This window comes from Musca domestica, unplaced genomic scaffold (assembly GCF_030504385.1).
Source record: "Musca domestica strain aabys unplaced genomic scaffold, Musca_domestica.polishedcontigs.V.1.1 21, whole genome shotgun sequence".
In the NCBI taxonomy this organism is placed as follows: Eukaryota; Metazoa; Arthropoda; class Insecta; order Diptera; family Muscidae; genus Musca; species Musca domestica.
Window position 1 is genome coordinate 10,894,149 of NW_026712258.1, and position 17,506 is coordinate 10,911,654.

The 17,506-nt window shown below is 37.8% G+C and overlaps 2 protein-coding genes across 2 annotated transcripts; one reads left to right on the forward strand and one right to left on the reverse strand.

The window, feature by feature from the left end:
• Positions 1–150: 150 nt before the first annotated feature.
• Positions 151–11,822, reverse strand: LOC101891353 (tetratricopeptide repeat protein 30 homolog). The gene is made up of 9 exons (XM_059122703.1): positions 11,647–11,822; positions 11,318–11,496; positions 10,898–11,256; positions 10,665–10,832; positions 6,712–6,983; positions 6,451–6,647; positions 6,179–6,389; positions 5,738–6,119; positions 151–837 (listed from the first exon to the last, which is right to left on the reverse strand). Exons 1-9 carry the CDS (start codon positions 11,704–11,706, stop codon positions 704–706), a joined length of 1,962 nt encoding a protein of 653 aa, XP_058978686.1. The 5' UTR covers positions 11,707–11,822; the 3' UTR covers positions 151–703.
• A 3,311-nt stretch (positions 11,823–15,133) lies between these two features.
• Positions 15,134–16,144, forward strand: LOC101891531 (uncharacterized). Its single transcript, XM_005184434.4, has 2 exons — positions 15,134–15,833; positions 15,899–16,144. The coding sequence occupies exons 1-2, from the start codon at positions 15,495–15,497 to the stop codon at positions 16,082–16,084; spliced, it is 525 nt and encodes a 174-aa protein (XP_005184491.2). The 5' UTR covers positions 15,134–15,494; the 3' UTR covers positions 16,085–16,144.
• Positions 16,145–17,506: the final 1,362 nt, after the last annotated feature.

Genomic DNA, 17,506 nt, shown 5'->3' on the forward strand with positions numbered 1-17,506 from the left:
ATGGTACAGCATTGTATAGCATCACACCCCAAATATAATTATAATATCATCATCAAACACACAGCTGGGCCGATGGGAATGGATTTAATTGATTAAAAACCCCAACAACAAGAACAAGTTTACACACATTTTATTTTATGGTAATTAAAATAATGAATTGAATATCAAGCAAAAAACCCAAAAAAAGAAAGGTGTGCAAATCTCTTTGATAATCCTCTTACTATGGAATACCACCATAGATAGACCATCATCTCAATCCCCTGAATACCATTTCATACTGGCATTTATTGTATACTCACTCTTTCCTATATATAATCGACATCAAATTATCCAACTCATCAAAAAATATAAAAAAAAAAGAAAACTCAATAAAATCTCATCGATTTTATATTTTGTAAAACTTTATTATTTCCGATTCTTCTTCTCTTTTGTAATAAATTCATGCAAACACACACTCAAACACACATACAGTCATTTATTAACAACACTCAGCCAAGCAATAACACTCTGTTGTTTATCAAATTACTAGATCCGATTCATAAACCACTTACATGTCGTATTCTTGTATTGTTACCTTCCATTTTGTTAACGAAAGTGTAGTGCGCGTAAAATGTAAATCATTATAATAAAATAATTAATTAATAAAAACAACAAACATTTGAAAATAAAAAAAACCAACAATCCTTTTACAAGGACTTGTGTTTTAATCATTCTCGTATTCACTTAATTTGAGCAGCAACAAACGCAATTTACGCGCCTCCAGGCCAATGGTCAAAGGTTCGGCCGGCACTTCATCGGATGCGCTGTAAATGTTGGCTGGTGTAAAGATGCCATTAACTGAAATGGAAATAATTAAAAACAGTAAAATTATACTCGGATATAAAAAGTGAAAGTGCGTTAAAGGCCACTTAATTAAAATAAGCGAAATGTTATAGAATTAATTTATTTGAATGGGATTTGTTGTTGCTGGCTTCGCTTTGTTGCATTAATCATGAGGCAGAATGAATACCAATGAAAGAAACTCATTTTTTTAATTGAACCTCTGTGGTCGACAATGAATCCATTTTAATCAGCTCAAATGCATTTATGTTATAAGGTTAGATAATTAAAATTATTTTTGCGCAATAAGAACAAGCTGACTTCAATAAAGGAAAATATTTTGCAAAGCACCCATTCCCCCATCAGATGTCTTGATTATGTGGTATGCTGATGACCATCATCAGACGTTAATATTAACAGCTTAGGTGTTAAGATATTCGAATACTTCGAATTAAGCCTATTCGATCCTTTATGTGTAGTATTGGTGCGCAATATTAATTAAATAACAAAACAAGTTTATTATTATTTAAATATAATTTGACCTGTGTTACAATTATTCAAAAGTTTTACCCTCTATGGAGCAGGTTCCGAAGGAATGGACCAATATTGTCTATTTCGTATCGGACCCCAAATTATGATATAAATATTCCGACGTTCCTGGTATGGATTATATCGACTAACTCCTTCACTATGTATGAGATATGTAATAATTTTTAGAAAATGTTAAAATGTGTGTGATGTACAAGATAGAGTCTACCGAAATATTCCACTTTTATACTTCATTTGATACAAATAAAAAATATTGAGCGAAATATTTGGCAACAATAAAAGAAAGGATATTTATGTCCAATTTTATGCGAAATCATAAATTCCGATAAATTTCATATTCATATCAGGCTTCTTGTTTAGAGAAATATTTGAGCATAGCAAGTAGTAAAGAATTGCTAAATTGTTTCGAAAGTTATGACAGATAAAATTATTGAAAATTGTGATCCCAGAAGGGGTTGGCAGATATATATTAACTTCACAACCGATCTTGTGTTAGCAAAAATATTTGTATGTGTGAAATTTGAGGAGAGTTGGATGTTTATTTCGCTTTATTTGGGCGTTCGTTTTTCAAAACCTTGAACCCTATGTATGGGGGAGAAGTAATGGTTCGATCTATACCACCTTTATAACAGATCTTGTGTTGATAGAAATGTTGAGATGAGCCAAGTCTAAATGGAATCGGATGTTAATTTGGCGTTTTATTAGCTTCATGGGTATTCAAAATATCGACACTTTGTGGGGGAGGTACAAGAAGAAGTGGGCCGATACATTCCATTTTCGCACCAGACCTTGGACTAATAAAATTATTGGGATGTGTGAAATTTGAAGACTATTTGTCCATTTTCGCACATAACCTAACACTGATGAAAATATTAGGATTCGCAAAGTTCCAGAAAAATCGGATTATCCTTTCTCTTATTATTTTCTTAGAAAATTTTGACATTTTGTGTGGGAGGTACCAGAAGGAGTGGACCGATATTGGCCATCTCCGAACTCGATCTAAGTTTGACAAAAATATTACGATGTACCAAGTTTGGATCAAATCGAATACTCCCTTCGAGAGTTATCGTGCGCACCAGTCAGCCAGACAGACAGACGGATGGACGGACATCGGTAGATCGACTCCAAATGTTCTGAAACGGATTTGGTCCAAAAAGACCTAGGGTCTAAAACCGTTATTTCGACTAGGCACGTTTTGACCGTATCAAATGATATATACCCTCTGTAGCCATATGGCTGAGGATATAATTAGAACAAATGAAAATTTGACGAAAATATCGATTCCAAATGAAAACCAGTAAGGAAAGGCCAAAAATCGGGCGGGGCCGACTATATCATACCCTACACCACTATGTGTATTTAGTATAGCTCCCGTAACAAAAAAGTTTATTTTGGGAATTTAAGTGAAGAAGATCATACCAACTATGATCTGTATAGTGCATCATATGACTTCGATAAGGATTATATTAAAAAATATTCATTGGAACAATATATATACCGGACCGGGTTTCACCAAATGGTAAAATTCGGTTGGATATGAAAAACAAAATTATTTAATTTGGGCTGATATCACATATATGGTGAGCAATAACCGTAAAATCGGATGAAGATGTGTATAGCAGCTATATAAAAATCTGAACCGATCTCGATGAAATTTAGCAGAGGTATTTTCGAGCATTATCTGATGCCCGTTTGATACCGGGCATCAGATAATGCTCGAAAATACCTCTGCTAAATTTCATCGAGATCGGTTCAGATTTTTATATAGCTGCTATACACATCTTCATCCGATTTTACGGTTATTGCTCACCATATATGTGATATCTATAATTGTTGAGGAGTGCATATTACACAAGTGAGGGACTTTAACACCAAATCGGATGAAACTTATATATTAGCTCCCATATATAGCTATATATGAACCAAATTTGATGTACTTGCTTCTAGATTGAATTCGGTCGAATGTGACAAAATGCAGGTCATTTGGACTGATATTGGCCGTTTGGTGATATTGGTCGAAATCGGTTTAAGATATATATATATATGTAAATTTGAACCGATTTTCACCAATTTCAATAAAGTTCGTCCTTGGGTCAAGCAAAAAAATTTCAGAAAGTAATTCTGTGAAGATCCTCAAAAGTCACTATGGGCCTATATCGCTTTCTTCTCCATGTTACAAACAAATGCACAAAGACTTTATACCCTTACCATTATGTGGTGTAGGTTATAACCAGTACATTTAGTAAACCTGTATTTAGGGAATTTATGTAAACTAGATAATACACCATGATGATAATTTGACATCGAAAGGAACTAATATATGGTATATCGCAATCTGAATCGATTTCCACAAAATTTGACGGAGGCATTTTGAGTATCTCGACTTTGAGTACTCTTAGATTGAAACATATGCATCTAGATCTGAACGGATATTCCCCAAAATCTATTCCATTTGAGTTTTTAGTGGGGCATGAACGTGAAATCGGATGAAAATATATAAGAGCTATATCTAAATCTGAACCGTTCTCTTTACAAATGAACAGAGGTATTTGTACACTGTCTTTGATAGCTGGAACCAAAGATCCTTCCTATGTAGTGTGAGGGATATAAATATAAAATCAAGTAACAATATATATGGGACCCATAGTTATATCTGAACCGATTTTCACCAAATTTGGCACACTTTCTTTCAGGCTAAATCCGGCCGATAAAAACTATTAAATTTAGGCTGATATTAACCATTCACAATAAAATCGGGGTTATATATGAGCGCTACATCTAAATCTGAACCGACAAAGGTATTTCTGAGCTGCATTTGATATCTTTTCCTGAATATTGTTGTTATGGAGTTCATATTACGGCTGTGAGGGACAAAAACAACAAATCGGATGGATATATGGGAGCTACATCTGAACAGATTTTCACCAAATTTGACACACTCTCTTCTAGGCTGAATTCGATTATGTGTGCCAAATTCCATCCTATTTGGGATTATGTTACACAGTAGGTGCACGATAAAAGGCAATTCAGACAATGATATATACAGGAACTATATCTAAATATTCTTCCTTGGGTCAAATAATTGATTTGTGCAAAATTTCATCTCGATCGGGCGATAAATGCGAACTTTGTACTTTGGTCCCAAAAATACGTGGACAGGAAGACGGTCGAACATCTATAAATCGACTCATAAAGAGATTCAAAGAGGATCCGCTAAAGTAACTATGGGTCTATCTCGTTTCCTTCTCCATGTTACAAACAAATGGAGAAAGGCATAATACCCTGACCACAGTGTGGTGTAGAGTTAAAAAAATATGTAGACATAGTTATGTTCAATTTGGGGCACAAAGCAGGTGAGTTTCGTATAAGGAAATCTTCAAAAGACGCATCAAACAAGCCCAGCTTAGGCGTGGGATACAATTGAAATGTATTAAACATCAAAGTGTTCCTTTACGAAATACAATTTTAAGCATACCGAGTCCCTGTTTAGTCTACTCATAGATGGCCTGTCAGAAATTCGGAGGTTTATTACATACCTTTCAGAAGTATCATACATACAAATAATAAGAGTTTTTGACAGAATCGTGGTGGTTGAATACAAAGGCATATGATAAGATGCGGCATTTCACTGTTGCTGTTGCTGGTATTGGAGAACTATGTCATGACACCATATCGTAACATTGCAGTTATAATGTAACATAGCGGACACTTTAACAGGATTTTCGCGAATTTTATATAACGCAATTTTTATATTAACACCATTTTTTTCACGAAATCAAAGTGAATTTTCTAATGCATTTTTGACATGTCGTCGGCCATTTGCCTTTTGTTCAATCTTTACAGTTTTATGCCAGCCTCAGGTTTTAAGTTCTCTGGCGTAACTTTGCCCGATTTGGAAGAGTTACACAAGGAAACTGTCCTTATTACGATCAGCGGGGCTTCCATAATACGACCTTAACGTTTATTAATCAACTTGGGATGTATTATATGGGACATTGCAGTATTTTAGAAGTCTATGACGTTTTATACTTTTTCTACGTTTTTTATACGTATGTGATGTTCGCAACTTTTCGACAGTCGAAAACCTAAAAAACTGTCAAACAGTCCATCTCTGAGTCTACATTTTCGAAATCGTTCAAAACTTATTTCTGTTCTTACTGGTTCATGGTATATTTGAAATATTCTATGATAAAAGTTCGACCTAAAACCCCACTTTTCTACTATTCTGAGAATGAGAGAGCGCTCAGTGTAATAAGCTAGATTTTACAACTCTACTCATTTTTTCTAGCCTTTCAGATAATGACAACTATCAACTATTATAAGGAAGTCCAAATATCTGCACAAATAAACTTTTCCCCGGTTCACTCACCTTCACACGATTTCAAAAAGCTCATAACTTCCTGCACCGATGGATATGCCAATATGATATTCTGCTTCGCCATTCCCGTCAGAAGGCCCAAAATACAGCGCTTCACATGTAACCATGTATCGGCATAGAGGCGGGCACCCGAACCATTCTCCAGGGCATGGGCGATGCGTGACAAACCGAATTCATAATTCGACTTGGCACAATACAGGGTGCCAACCACCAAATTCACGATGCACAAATGATGATACTGCTTGCCCAGGTTGCCCTTGAGCTCTTCGGCTTTTTCGACTTTGCGCATCAACTCCTCAGCTTCTTCGTTTTGAAAGGTCATGATGTAGGAGACGCAAAGGTTTGCCAAAACGGCCGCCGAAACAGACATGATCTGAAAAAAGAAAAATCTTATTTTATAAATCAAATAACTGACAGACGTGATTTCCTAACATCATCGCCATGCTGGCGCACAATGGGTTCATAGAATGCTGCTGCCTCCTTGTACTTATCACCCTGCATAAATAGAACATGCCCAGCATTTAAACGCCATATGGGATTTTCCGAACAAAACTCAGCGCTGGAACGAAATTCTCGTTCAGCTCCAACAAAATCATCATCCCTCCAAGATATCCATGCGCGGGCCATGACCACGGGTAAATATCTGGAATTTGTAAAACCATTACACAACAGAAAATTGATATACCAATGTTCTGCCTACTTACAATTCCAAGGCATTTTCATAGTCTTTCAGGGCCGTCCTTAAAGCATTCTGATCTGTGGTGGAACGCACCTCTTGAACCTTAGCCGCCAAACTTCGCAGCTTTCCGGCCAAACTTGAGGCCAATGTTCCCAATTTCTTTTCAGCTGATTCTGCCGAGGCCTGGGCCGTTATTAAGGCATCCAATAGTTCATAGAGGTACTGAAATAATCGATGTGATAATTATTTCTCTGGGTTCTCCGCTTTGCATTATTTAGCAACTCACCTGCGACAGATATTTGTAGGTCAAATCGGTGTGTTCAGCCAAAATGTCGGCTGCCGTTTCATACAGCTCATGCTTACAACAGATCAAAAGAATATTAGCAAAGGTTTCTTTTGGACAGGCCGGTGGTCCCAAGTCAAGCAGAAAGGCCAATTTCCTTAAACCTGCCACAGGCCCTTGAGGGTCGGTCAGGGCCATGTTGTGTAATGTAACCGGATCTAATTCACTCTCAGCTCGGGGTGGTAAATCCAAAAGAGCATCTCTGGCAGCGTCGACTGTTGCAAAGAAAGAAAATAATATTATACAAATATTCTACGATACCCACGAGGAGTGCGAATATGTATCTTCACTAAACCGTAGCAGAAGTATATATCAGAAGCTACCTCGAACTTTTCTCCTTTTTTCCTGTTCAAAATTTTGACCTTTATGGAGGAGGTACCAGAAGGTGTGAGCCGGTATATTCCATTTTCACACCCTATCTTGTAATGGTTAAAATATTGGGATGTGCGATATTTAAAGAAAATCTGATGCATATTTCGCATTTTATGAGCGTTTTCGATATTCTAATTTTTTTATGCTTTGTAAAGAAGGCATACCAAGGAGTGATTCGATATATCATATCTTCACATCAGATCTTGTTTTGGTAGAAATATTGGGATGTGCGAAGTTTTAAAATAATTGGATGCGTATTAAGCGTTTTGGTTATTCAACATTTTGACCAGACCATTTTGTAATGGTAAATACAGGGTAAGATAAGAAAACTGTAACAAAGTCAAACGCCATAATTTTTACATTTTTTTTTTAAATTTCGAAATGTCGGAAATAGCATCAAATTTTAGAATAAGTTTAGATTTGTTCGAATTGGTCACCTTTGGCACGAATTATGACCATCAAACGGCCAATGCTGCCCGAATGTTGCTCTGCGGTATATTGGCCCATTCCCGGCGAAGCGCTTGCTTGATGTGATCGATACTTTGGTATTTTTTCGTGTCGACCTTGCTTTCCAAAATACTCCAGACACAATAGTCCAACGGGTTGGTATCCATAGATTTTAGTGGTCATTGAGCGCTGGAAATGAAGCGAGGAACCCCATTTTGTAACCATTCTTCGGTGGTGGGTGCTGAGTGCGATGGTGCTGAGTCCTGTTGGAATGTCCTAGGACTGCGGAAAAAACATTTGCGAGCCTTTAATACAAGGCTTTAATACACCCTCCAGAATATTTTTGCTATAATATTCGGCATTTATTATGATGCCACGGTCGATTAATACGAACGGAGAGCGACCATCGTCTGTTATGGCGGCCCACACCATCACCATGGCCGGCGCTTGAGTTCTGGTGGCTAACCAAAGGTGCACCTTTTCAGTTAACCTTTTTGGCAAGTTGTTTGTTTAAAAACTGTCGGACAACGAATGTTTCCTCATCGGAGAAAACCAAATTTGGCAGTTCACCACTTTCGGCCAAGCGAAGCAACTCTTTAGCTCTTTTGAGTCTATTTTCTTTCTGTTGCGGTGTAAGTTCTTGCACTTTTTGGAATTTCAATGGCTTTACCCCGAGCTCATTTATTAATATTTGCCGAATGGAATATTGCGATATGTTCAGCTCACGAACCATTTTTCGGCCACTGTGACGCGGGTTTCGATCAAGTAGCTTCTTTACTTTTCGAACCATTTCTGCTGATGTTGCTGTTTTCTTCCGTCCACTTCCTAGACATCGGGCTACGCTACCAGTATCACGGTAACGAACGATGGTACGAGACAGAAAAGATTTATTCACATTTATATGCTGGAGTGCTCTAACGATAGCCACTTGTGGTTTTCCAGCCAAATATAAAGAAATCACACTATCACGCTTGAATTCCATCACGAATAACTTTTTTTCTGGAAAATGCTCAACAAAATGCTTTTGTAAACAATATAATGAGCTGTCACTGGAATAATTTTTATAGCTGTCGGACGAGTGGCTTAGAAATGATAGCAGTCTGAAGTTGGTTGTAGTTTTTTCATTTCACCCTGTATATTGGTATGAGTGGATATTCCAAATTTGGACCCTTCGTGGGGGAGTTACTAGAAGGAGTAGTCCGATCTTGCCTATTGCACAAAATCGGATTATCCATTCTCTTCATATGCGGTAAATTATTTTCTATGAAAATGTCTACCTTTTGTGGGGAGGTACCATGTTCGAACTCGCTCTAAGTTTGACGAAAATATTATTAGATCGACTCTAAATGTCCTGAAACGGATTTGGTCCAAAGATACCTAGGGTCTAAAATCGTTTTTTTTTTTTTTCTTTTCATATGGCTGAGGGTATAATTTTCACATTTTGGTGCATCACTTAAACCCTTCTCGGACACATTTTGAGTCGATTTGGCTGGAAATTAGGAAATATTTTCGAGTTTTTTTACGCTTTGTTGGATTTTTTTATTTAGACCACAAAATGTGTTTTTGATGTACAATTCCTAGATAAAATTTAGGATCTACAGTAGAATCGTATGACAAATAATTTTGTAGAATATTTTCATTTGCTACGAATCCGTTTAAAGGGATTGGTTAAGCATATTTTGAAAAAGGACCAAAAGGACCTCTTTGGCGAATAAAAAACAAGTTAAAAAGCAGTAAGTTCGGCCGGGCCGAACTTTGAATACCCTCCCCCATTTGGAATGAATTTGGAAATAAAATCCTTAAATCCTTAGCCGTTATATTGTTGTCTATATGACGTGGACCTACATGGGCATTGTTTGTCATAAGTCATTACCATATTCAAATTCGAAACTTGAAATAAACGGTAAATAATGTGGCTGAAATCATCAAAATATCGTATATAGGGAGGTGCGTTATATCGGAGCTGTGCGAAGACCTGGACCTGCATAGGCAATTTTCTGCCATAGGTTGTAGCATCCATTACGAACTTCAAATATGGTAGGTATAGTACCTAAACTCGTCAAAATACCGAATATAGGAAGGTACTGGTATGTGGGGCCCATACGAAGACCTGGACCTGCATAGACAATTTTCTGTCACAGACTGTAGTTCCCATTACGAGCTCTACATACGTAATTTGAAACAATTCCGGTGAATAATGACGCTAAAATCATCAAAATACCGAATATAGGGAGGTACCGTTATATGGGGGCCATACGACGACGTGGACCTGCACATACAGTTTTCTGTCTTAGGCTGTAGTATCCATTTCGAACTTCAAATACCAAATTTGAAACAATTCCGGTGAATAATGTCGCTAGAATCATCAAAATACCGAATATCGGGAGGTACCGTTATATGGGGCCTATATGAAAACGAGGTCCACGTTTTGGCCCAGTTACGAACTTAAACTGCCTACTGGAAAAATAATATCTCAATTCGTTCGAAAGATAGCGTGATTACAACAGACAGACGGACATGGCTAAATCTACTTAGAATTTTACGCTGATCAAGAATATATATACTTGGTTGGGTCTGACATGAGTATTTCGAGGAGTTACAAACGGAATGACAAAGTTAATATACCCTCCATAATATGGTGGAGGGTATAAAAAAATTCTCGTGTTATTATCTGCAATATTGTTGCTGACACTATATACCTAAAATGTAAGAATTCCGAAATTTTGCAAAATTGTTGAAGAGGGGCGAAACTTGTCTCCCCTTATTTTGGTCGCTTTGCGATGTAAATTTTCAAACCGCCGATACATGTGGCTTCTTTTTTGGCTCTACTTTCATAATTAGCTGGATTCCCCGCTATTATTTTTTTGTGTTGCTCTGTGTAATTTAAGATTGAGTAACGATGTATATAACCATTTGGATACTCGGTACCCTTTTTGTACCATAAATATCCAGAATGATGTTATGCAGGAAAATTTTTCTTTTACGTAGACAAAATCACACAAATGTCCTGCTTACGCTCTAGCCCACATGAATTAAGCTCTTCCAACAGATTTCGAAAATACACTTGGATAACTTACCATTTCCATCATTATATTCAATGGCTGCCTTCAAATTGAGAGCCTGTGTTATGCCGGAGAGAGCCATTGTTATGGGATTACCCACGCTACGAGCACTGCCATCGGTATCAATTTGGGCTCCGATACCCAATTCCGGATGATTTCTAATGCCACGTTCCACGATTTCAGCTGTGGCAAATAAACAACACATTAGTCTCCATCGCCCTAAAATCGCCCCCCCCCCCAATATTTACCAGTATAGTCAATGGCCTGGGTCTTCTCCTTCTTGCGAAAATGTGACAAGGCCAAATTGTAAGCTATCAGAGGATTGAAACCACCAACTTGCAAGGCCGTGCTGAATCGTTGCACAGCACTGTCATATTGATCGGCTTGATAGAGGAGACACCCCTCGTCGTTGAGGGTTTCCGCCGTGCCACCACTGCGCTGATTCAAAACACTCTGAGCTCCGGCATAATCTTCACTTGAATAGAGAATGGCACTCTGCAATTGCAAACATTGCTCCTTGAGTTCTACATTATCGCTGATTTGTTTCAGAACTTTTAAGGCATCCACAAATATACCGGCTTGATACAAAGATTGGGCATAATAGAACCTGCGAGTGAGGGCAACATTCTTAATAATAAAATCCCCTTTTAAAGGATAATGACACTCACTTGTATTTGGCCACCTTGGGCACCAAATTGCACAACTGTTCATAGCAGGTGGCTGCCTCTTCATACTTCTGGGCATGATAATAACAATAGCCCAGTGTAGACAAACCGGCTCTGGTATTGGCTGCCTCGCCCAAATTTATAATGCACTCAATGACATCCTCATAGCGTTTGTCCTTTATCTATTTGTGGGAGGATGCCGGATAGTGGCGTGAGAGGCAAACAAACAAAAACATAATCAGTAGGGATTATTTAATTTTGTTTCGGAAGTGTCTAGCCCACATCCAAAACCAAATTTAGTATTCCCTTCCCCGGATGTGTTGCATATTTACCAGATTGTAAATAGTTCGTGTTATATGGCCTTCGCGAAGGATTATGCCTTGATGCAGCATTTTTTATATCCTCTTAAATCAAATGTGTGTGATTTTTTCACTTCGTTCTTTTGCGTTTTAGATATTTGGCTTTCCTTTTTTCTGTTAGTTTTTGTATTGCACTTTAAAAAGGATATGAAAATGGTTTCCATGGCAACTATTCAAATGCAGTTGGTTACCAGGCAATAACATTTGAAGGTGGTAAAACGAATTTCAACCCTAATTTAAATAAAACATTGACCGTTAGTCACATGAAAATAATTAATTTTAAAATGCCGATGCCATTTGTGTTTTAAGAATTAAAATTAAAAACAAGTAAAAAAGTATCAATCCGGCAAAACCCGACAGATGTATACCCTCAGCCAATTTCGATTATTTAAAAATATTTTGACTTCTGTTACGATTATTCAAATGTTTAACCCCTTATGCAGTTTGTTCCGAAGGAATTGGCCAATATTGGCAATTTCGTATCGGACATAAATATATATGATATAAATATTGCGACTTGCTTGTGGGGGCGGTACCAGAAGGAGTGTGGGGGAGGTACCAGAAGGAGTGGACCGATATAATCCATCATAACACCAAGGTCTGGTTAATATAAATATTGGGATGTGTGAAATTTGAAGACAATTGGACTCTTACATCACATTATATGTGAGTTTTAATTATTCAACTTTTGACCATTTGTGGGGGAGGTACTTGATGGAGTGGACCATTTTCACACCTGACCTAGCACTGACACAAATATTAGGATTTGCAAAGTTGGAGCAAAATCGGATTATAGTTTCTCTTTCTGTGCAAAAAATATATTTTTTGCAAATTTCGACTATTTGTGGGGGAGGTACCAGAAGAAGTGGACTGATATTACCCATCTCCGAACTTGATCTAAGTTTGAAAAAAATATTGCGATGTACCAAGTTTGGACCAAATCGGATATTCCCTTCGAGAGTTATCGTGTGCACCAGCCAGCCAGACAGACGGACGGACATCTCTAGATCGACTCCAAATGTTCTGAAACGGATTTGGTCCAAAGAGACCTAGGGTCTAAAACCGTTATTTCGACTAGGCACGTTTTGACCGTATCAAATTGTATATACGCTCTGTATCCATATGGCTGAGGGTATAATAAATATGTATATTGAGGATTTCAGTAAACCCTATTGTTAAAAAGATAGTGTTCCTGGACCAAGGCGATGTCGATATTTGACGCAGAGAGGGTTAGCAGGAGTTCAGCAGCCGAGGTTTTGCGCTAATCTAGATTAATCTGTTCCAGGGCTAGGTCAGACTCCCTATCCTCTACTACTTGGTTTGTGGGAAGCGAAAGCTTCTATCGGTAGCTACCTTAAGAACCATCGCGCTCTTCTAAATAAAGAAATTTAACACACGCCAATTTCCAGTACTAAGACCACCATTCTCCTTCTTAAAAATCTTCTGGATCTCCTTCAACTCCATTATAGGAGGATGAATCCACACTGAAGCCACCATTCCGCATCGGATCTCCGAGACAGGCACAGCGGCGACCTTGCTTCCTTTTAGAAGGATTCAAAACAATTAACAACGGATATTAGGAAATTCTTTATTTTAGCAAGTAAAGACCCTGGATCCCCTATAGAGTGATTCTCTGCAGCCAATGATTCTCGCTGATAAACCCATTGGGTTCATCCTGACTGCTACTCTAAAGTTGTCCGGCATCATCCGTTGAGCAGCTTTATTGTCTTGCTTCGGTTTTGGGTCTCAAGGTTTCTGCGAACCGACAAGAACGGCTTTCGGCTTTCTATAAGTGTGCTTCCCACTATCATTATTTGCCGCCAACGAAGCATACGAGACGGACTGTTGTAATGTCTGCGTCGTCACAATTTGACTGATGCGGTCCCTCCATAGCCTTGGCTGAGAAAGGGACTTGGTCTCCTTTGATGCTGCTTCCTTCAGTGAGACAAGACAACCTTATGCTCGCTTGCTGTAGCTTTAGTCGTGGTTGACTTTGCCCTGTCGGTCTGTAGCTTCACCACATTCTCCGTTGTAAAGTGTTGCGTTGATGAATCAACTGATGGACTCGGAAAAATCGACAATAAAAAGTACGGAAGGTAAATATGGAACGGATTAAGTTTGCCATTCCGATTGTTACACCTCGAAAAATACGGTTTAGACCCCACAAAGAAAAGTTACGAATTTTTGCTTATTTTAGTCGAAATTTTTACCAGAAATTGTTTCAAATTTGGTATTTGCAGTTCCTAATGGGTTCTATCTCCAATGACAAATTTTAGTAGCATTTTCAACGTAATATTAACTTTGTAATTCCGTTTGTAACTCCTCGAAATACTCATATCATACGCAACCAAGTGTATATGGATATTCTTGATCAGCGTAAAATTCTAAGTCGATTTAGCGATGTCCGTCTGCCTGTCTGTTGTAATTTCGATATCTTTTGAACGAATTGTGAAAGAAGGCTTAAATTTTGCACACATGTATTTTGCCAGTAGGCATGTAAAGTTCGTAAATGGGATATGCCGGTCTCGTATAGCCCCCATATAACGGTTCCTCCCAATATTCGCAATTTTAAAGATTCTAGGGACATTATATACAGATATTGTTTCAAATTGCATATTTGACGTGCGTAAGGAGTACTACAACCTATGGCAGAAAATTGCCTATGCAGATCATGTATATCCCCTATATAACGGTACCCCCCAATATTCGGTATTTTTATGATTTTAGAGACCTTATAGCCTGGAATTTTTTCAAAATTGGTATTTAAAGCTTATAATGAGTACTACAGCTTATGACACATGCAGATCCACGTCTTCGTATAGGCCCTATATATCGGTACCTCCCAAGGTTCGGTATTTTCATGATTGTAGCGACTTTATTAGGCGGAATTGGTAGGATAGCTACCATCGTATTGTGTACTAATTTTATTTTCTTCTTGAGTTATAAGCATTATAACAACAACAGCAACAATCGACCCACCATTGTGGAGGAGGCTCATCAAAACATCGACCAATATAACCTACCGACAATAAAATTTAAGTCGTTTTTTTATTGGCCCTAGAGAAGTTTGACATAGTTAAAATCCATAAAAAATCGGAATGACGGAATTTTCAGCCTTTTCATCATCTTGGATTCTTTTCACAGTGTTATCTGTCATTCTGTCAGTCATTAAATTAAATATTAGTCAATTTTTGTTGTTAAGGATAGACATCACTCCTAATTCAGTCAAGATATTTTCCCAATCGTACAATGCATTCATTTCAGATGATATGAGGACGTCAACATAATGGAATGCTCTGGCTGAGATTTACAACACACATTAAATTACAATCCCGAGGATGAATAACTGACCCGATCAAGTTCATTTTATCTGCATCGCATGACAAATCGCAGAGAAAGGCTTTACCGAATCGTAAATTCCATCACTTCGGCTACTTTGTTTTCATTTTAACTGGTTCGTAACTTTGAAATTGCATTTTCTTTGTGGACAACCGAAAACCTAATCGTTCGTGTAGGCTTAACAGCCAGCTCCCTTATCATGCCAAATTCTTGGTAACCTGCCGTAAAGCCCAACAATGTGAGAATTGTTTGGCGTTATTTTTGTTGTTTGCGAAAAATGCTCCCCCTCCATATTTCATGGATGATTGTGTTCTTCAGAACAAACAGAATATTACATTATCGCGTGCGGCTGACAAACGCCAGCGTCGGTGACTGTGATAAGATACGGGCGACACACCCGGTTCATTTTATGGCAAAGCCGACAAATAATATTTTCAAATTAGCTCTTCGATTGGATACCATCGAAAGTTGCGGCATTCAGAATGGATTTCTCCACAGCAGCAGTCGTGCGTTACCTTCTCCTAATCGTGGCTGTGTTAAACAGTGCGTCGAGAAGTCACGGCACCGGCTACCCTGATGACTGTTTCGATCACTACACGGCAGTGCAGAATGAAAACGTTTTGAAAAATCAAAATCTAACGTTGGCATGTAAAGATGAAAATACCAGGGGAATTTCCAATAGAATATCCAAAAAATCTGGTTTTGATGTTGAATTCGAAAAGGAAAATTTCGCCCAGACTGCCGATGAAATGTGTAACAACATGAAAGTGTGTGAGGATCTGGAGGATCCTAGAGAATTTTTGCAGTGCTACATTAAGGCGGTAAGTTGTGGTTTTATTAATTCCTTTTTGGAATAATATATTTTGAAATGGATTTTGATTTTTAGACTCAAGACGGCTTCCACAAGTCCATGCATATGAATTTCAATGCCACACTGATTCTCATTGAACTCAACGATGAGTATGAGGAAAACGATAAAGGGGTCATGAGATGCATTCAAAGGTCGAAAGAAGTGTTTGTGAAAGAATCATTAGCGGAATATAATCGATTGTTACAGTGCTTGGGATACTGATCTAATATTGTTATTAAAGATGTCGTATGAAAAATAAAAACGAAAGATCGTCTCTTAAAAACAATCGAAAAGGTGGTTTGTTTATATCGGATTCAGTAAGGAAACAATTATAGTCAGATACTGAATCGGGTGAAACATATATGTATGACACCCGTATCTAAAAAAAACGAATCTGTCAGGATTCTGAAACAAATCCAAAGTTGCTTAGAAAACTACGACTGAATAGAGAGGAAAGGTGTCGACGTTGTCAACAATAAACTTTCACATAATGGATTTTTGACCATAAACGAAATAACCTGGGTGACGGACAAGACAAGGAGAGAAATAAGAAGTAAAAAAGCTGTAAGTTCGGCCGGGACGAACTTTGAATACCCTCCACCATTTGAAACGAATTTGGCAATTTTCTAAAACAATAAAATCCGTTATATGGGGGCTCTACGAAGACGTGGACCTGACAGACAATTTTCTGTCTTAGTATCCATTACGAACTTCAAATACAAAATTGGAAACAATTCCGATAAATAATGTCGCTAAAATCATATGTTGCATATGACCTCTCGAACCAAATATCATTGCCATGGAGTGAATGTTATGACTTTTAGAATACTTAAATGTAAAATCCTTGATGTATTATTTACAACAAATTGGAGGGAAATATATTATATGGGAGATATATCTGATCTGAATCGATCTCGTATAAAACTTGACAGAGGTATTTTTAGGATGCACCGAAAATCCTTGTTACTGAGTTTATAATACGGATTTGTGGGACTTACATATAAAATCGGATTAAATATATATGTAAATGGGATCTATAGCTATATCTTAAACCATTTCCACCAAATTTAAAAAAAAATATTCATAGGCCGAATTAAATTAATTAATACGTGTGTTCTAAAATATATCAAATATTGGTATATACAGGGTGAGATGAAAAAACTGCAACCAACTTCAGACTGCTGTCATTTCTAAGCCATTCGTCCGACAGCTGTTAAAATTATTCCAGTGACAGCACATTATAATGTTTACAAGCGTACAAAAGCATTTTGGTGAGAATTTTCCAGAAAAAAGTTATTCGTGATGCAATTCAAGCGCGATCGTGTGATTTCTCCACTCCAGCATTTAAATGTGAATCAGTCTTTTGAGTCTCGTACCATTGCTCGTTACCGTGATACTGGTAGCGTAGCCCGACGTCAAGGAAGTGGAAGAAAGAAAACAGCAACATCAGCAGAAATAGTTCGAAAATATTCTGGGGGTGTATTAAAGCCTTGGGCACGCAATCATTTTGGCCGCAGACCTTGGACATTCCAACAGGACACAGCGAACAATGTCCACCAAAATCACCAGATAAAAATCCGTTGGACTATTGTGCCTGGAGTATTTTGGAAAGCAAGCTTGGCACTAAAAAATACCAAAGTGTCG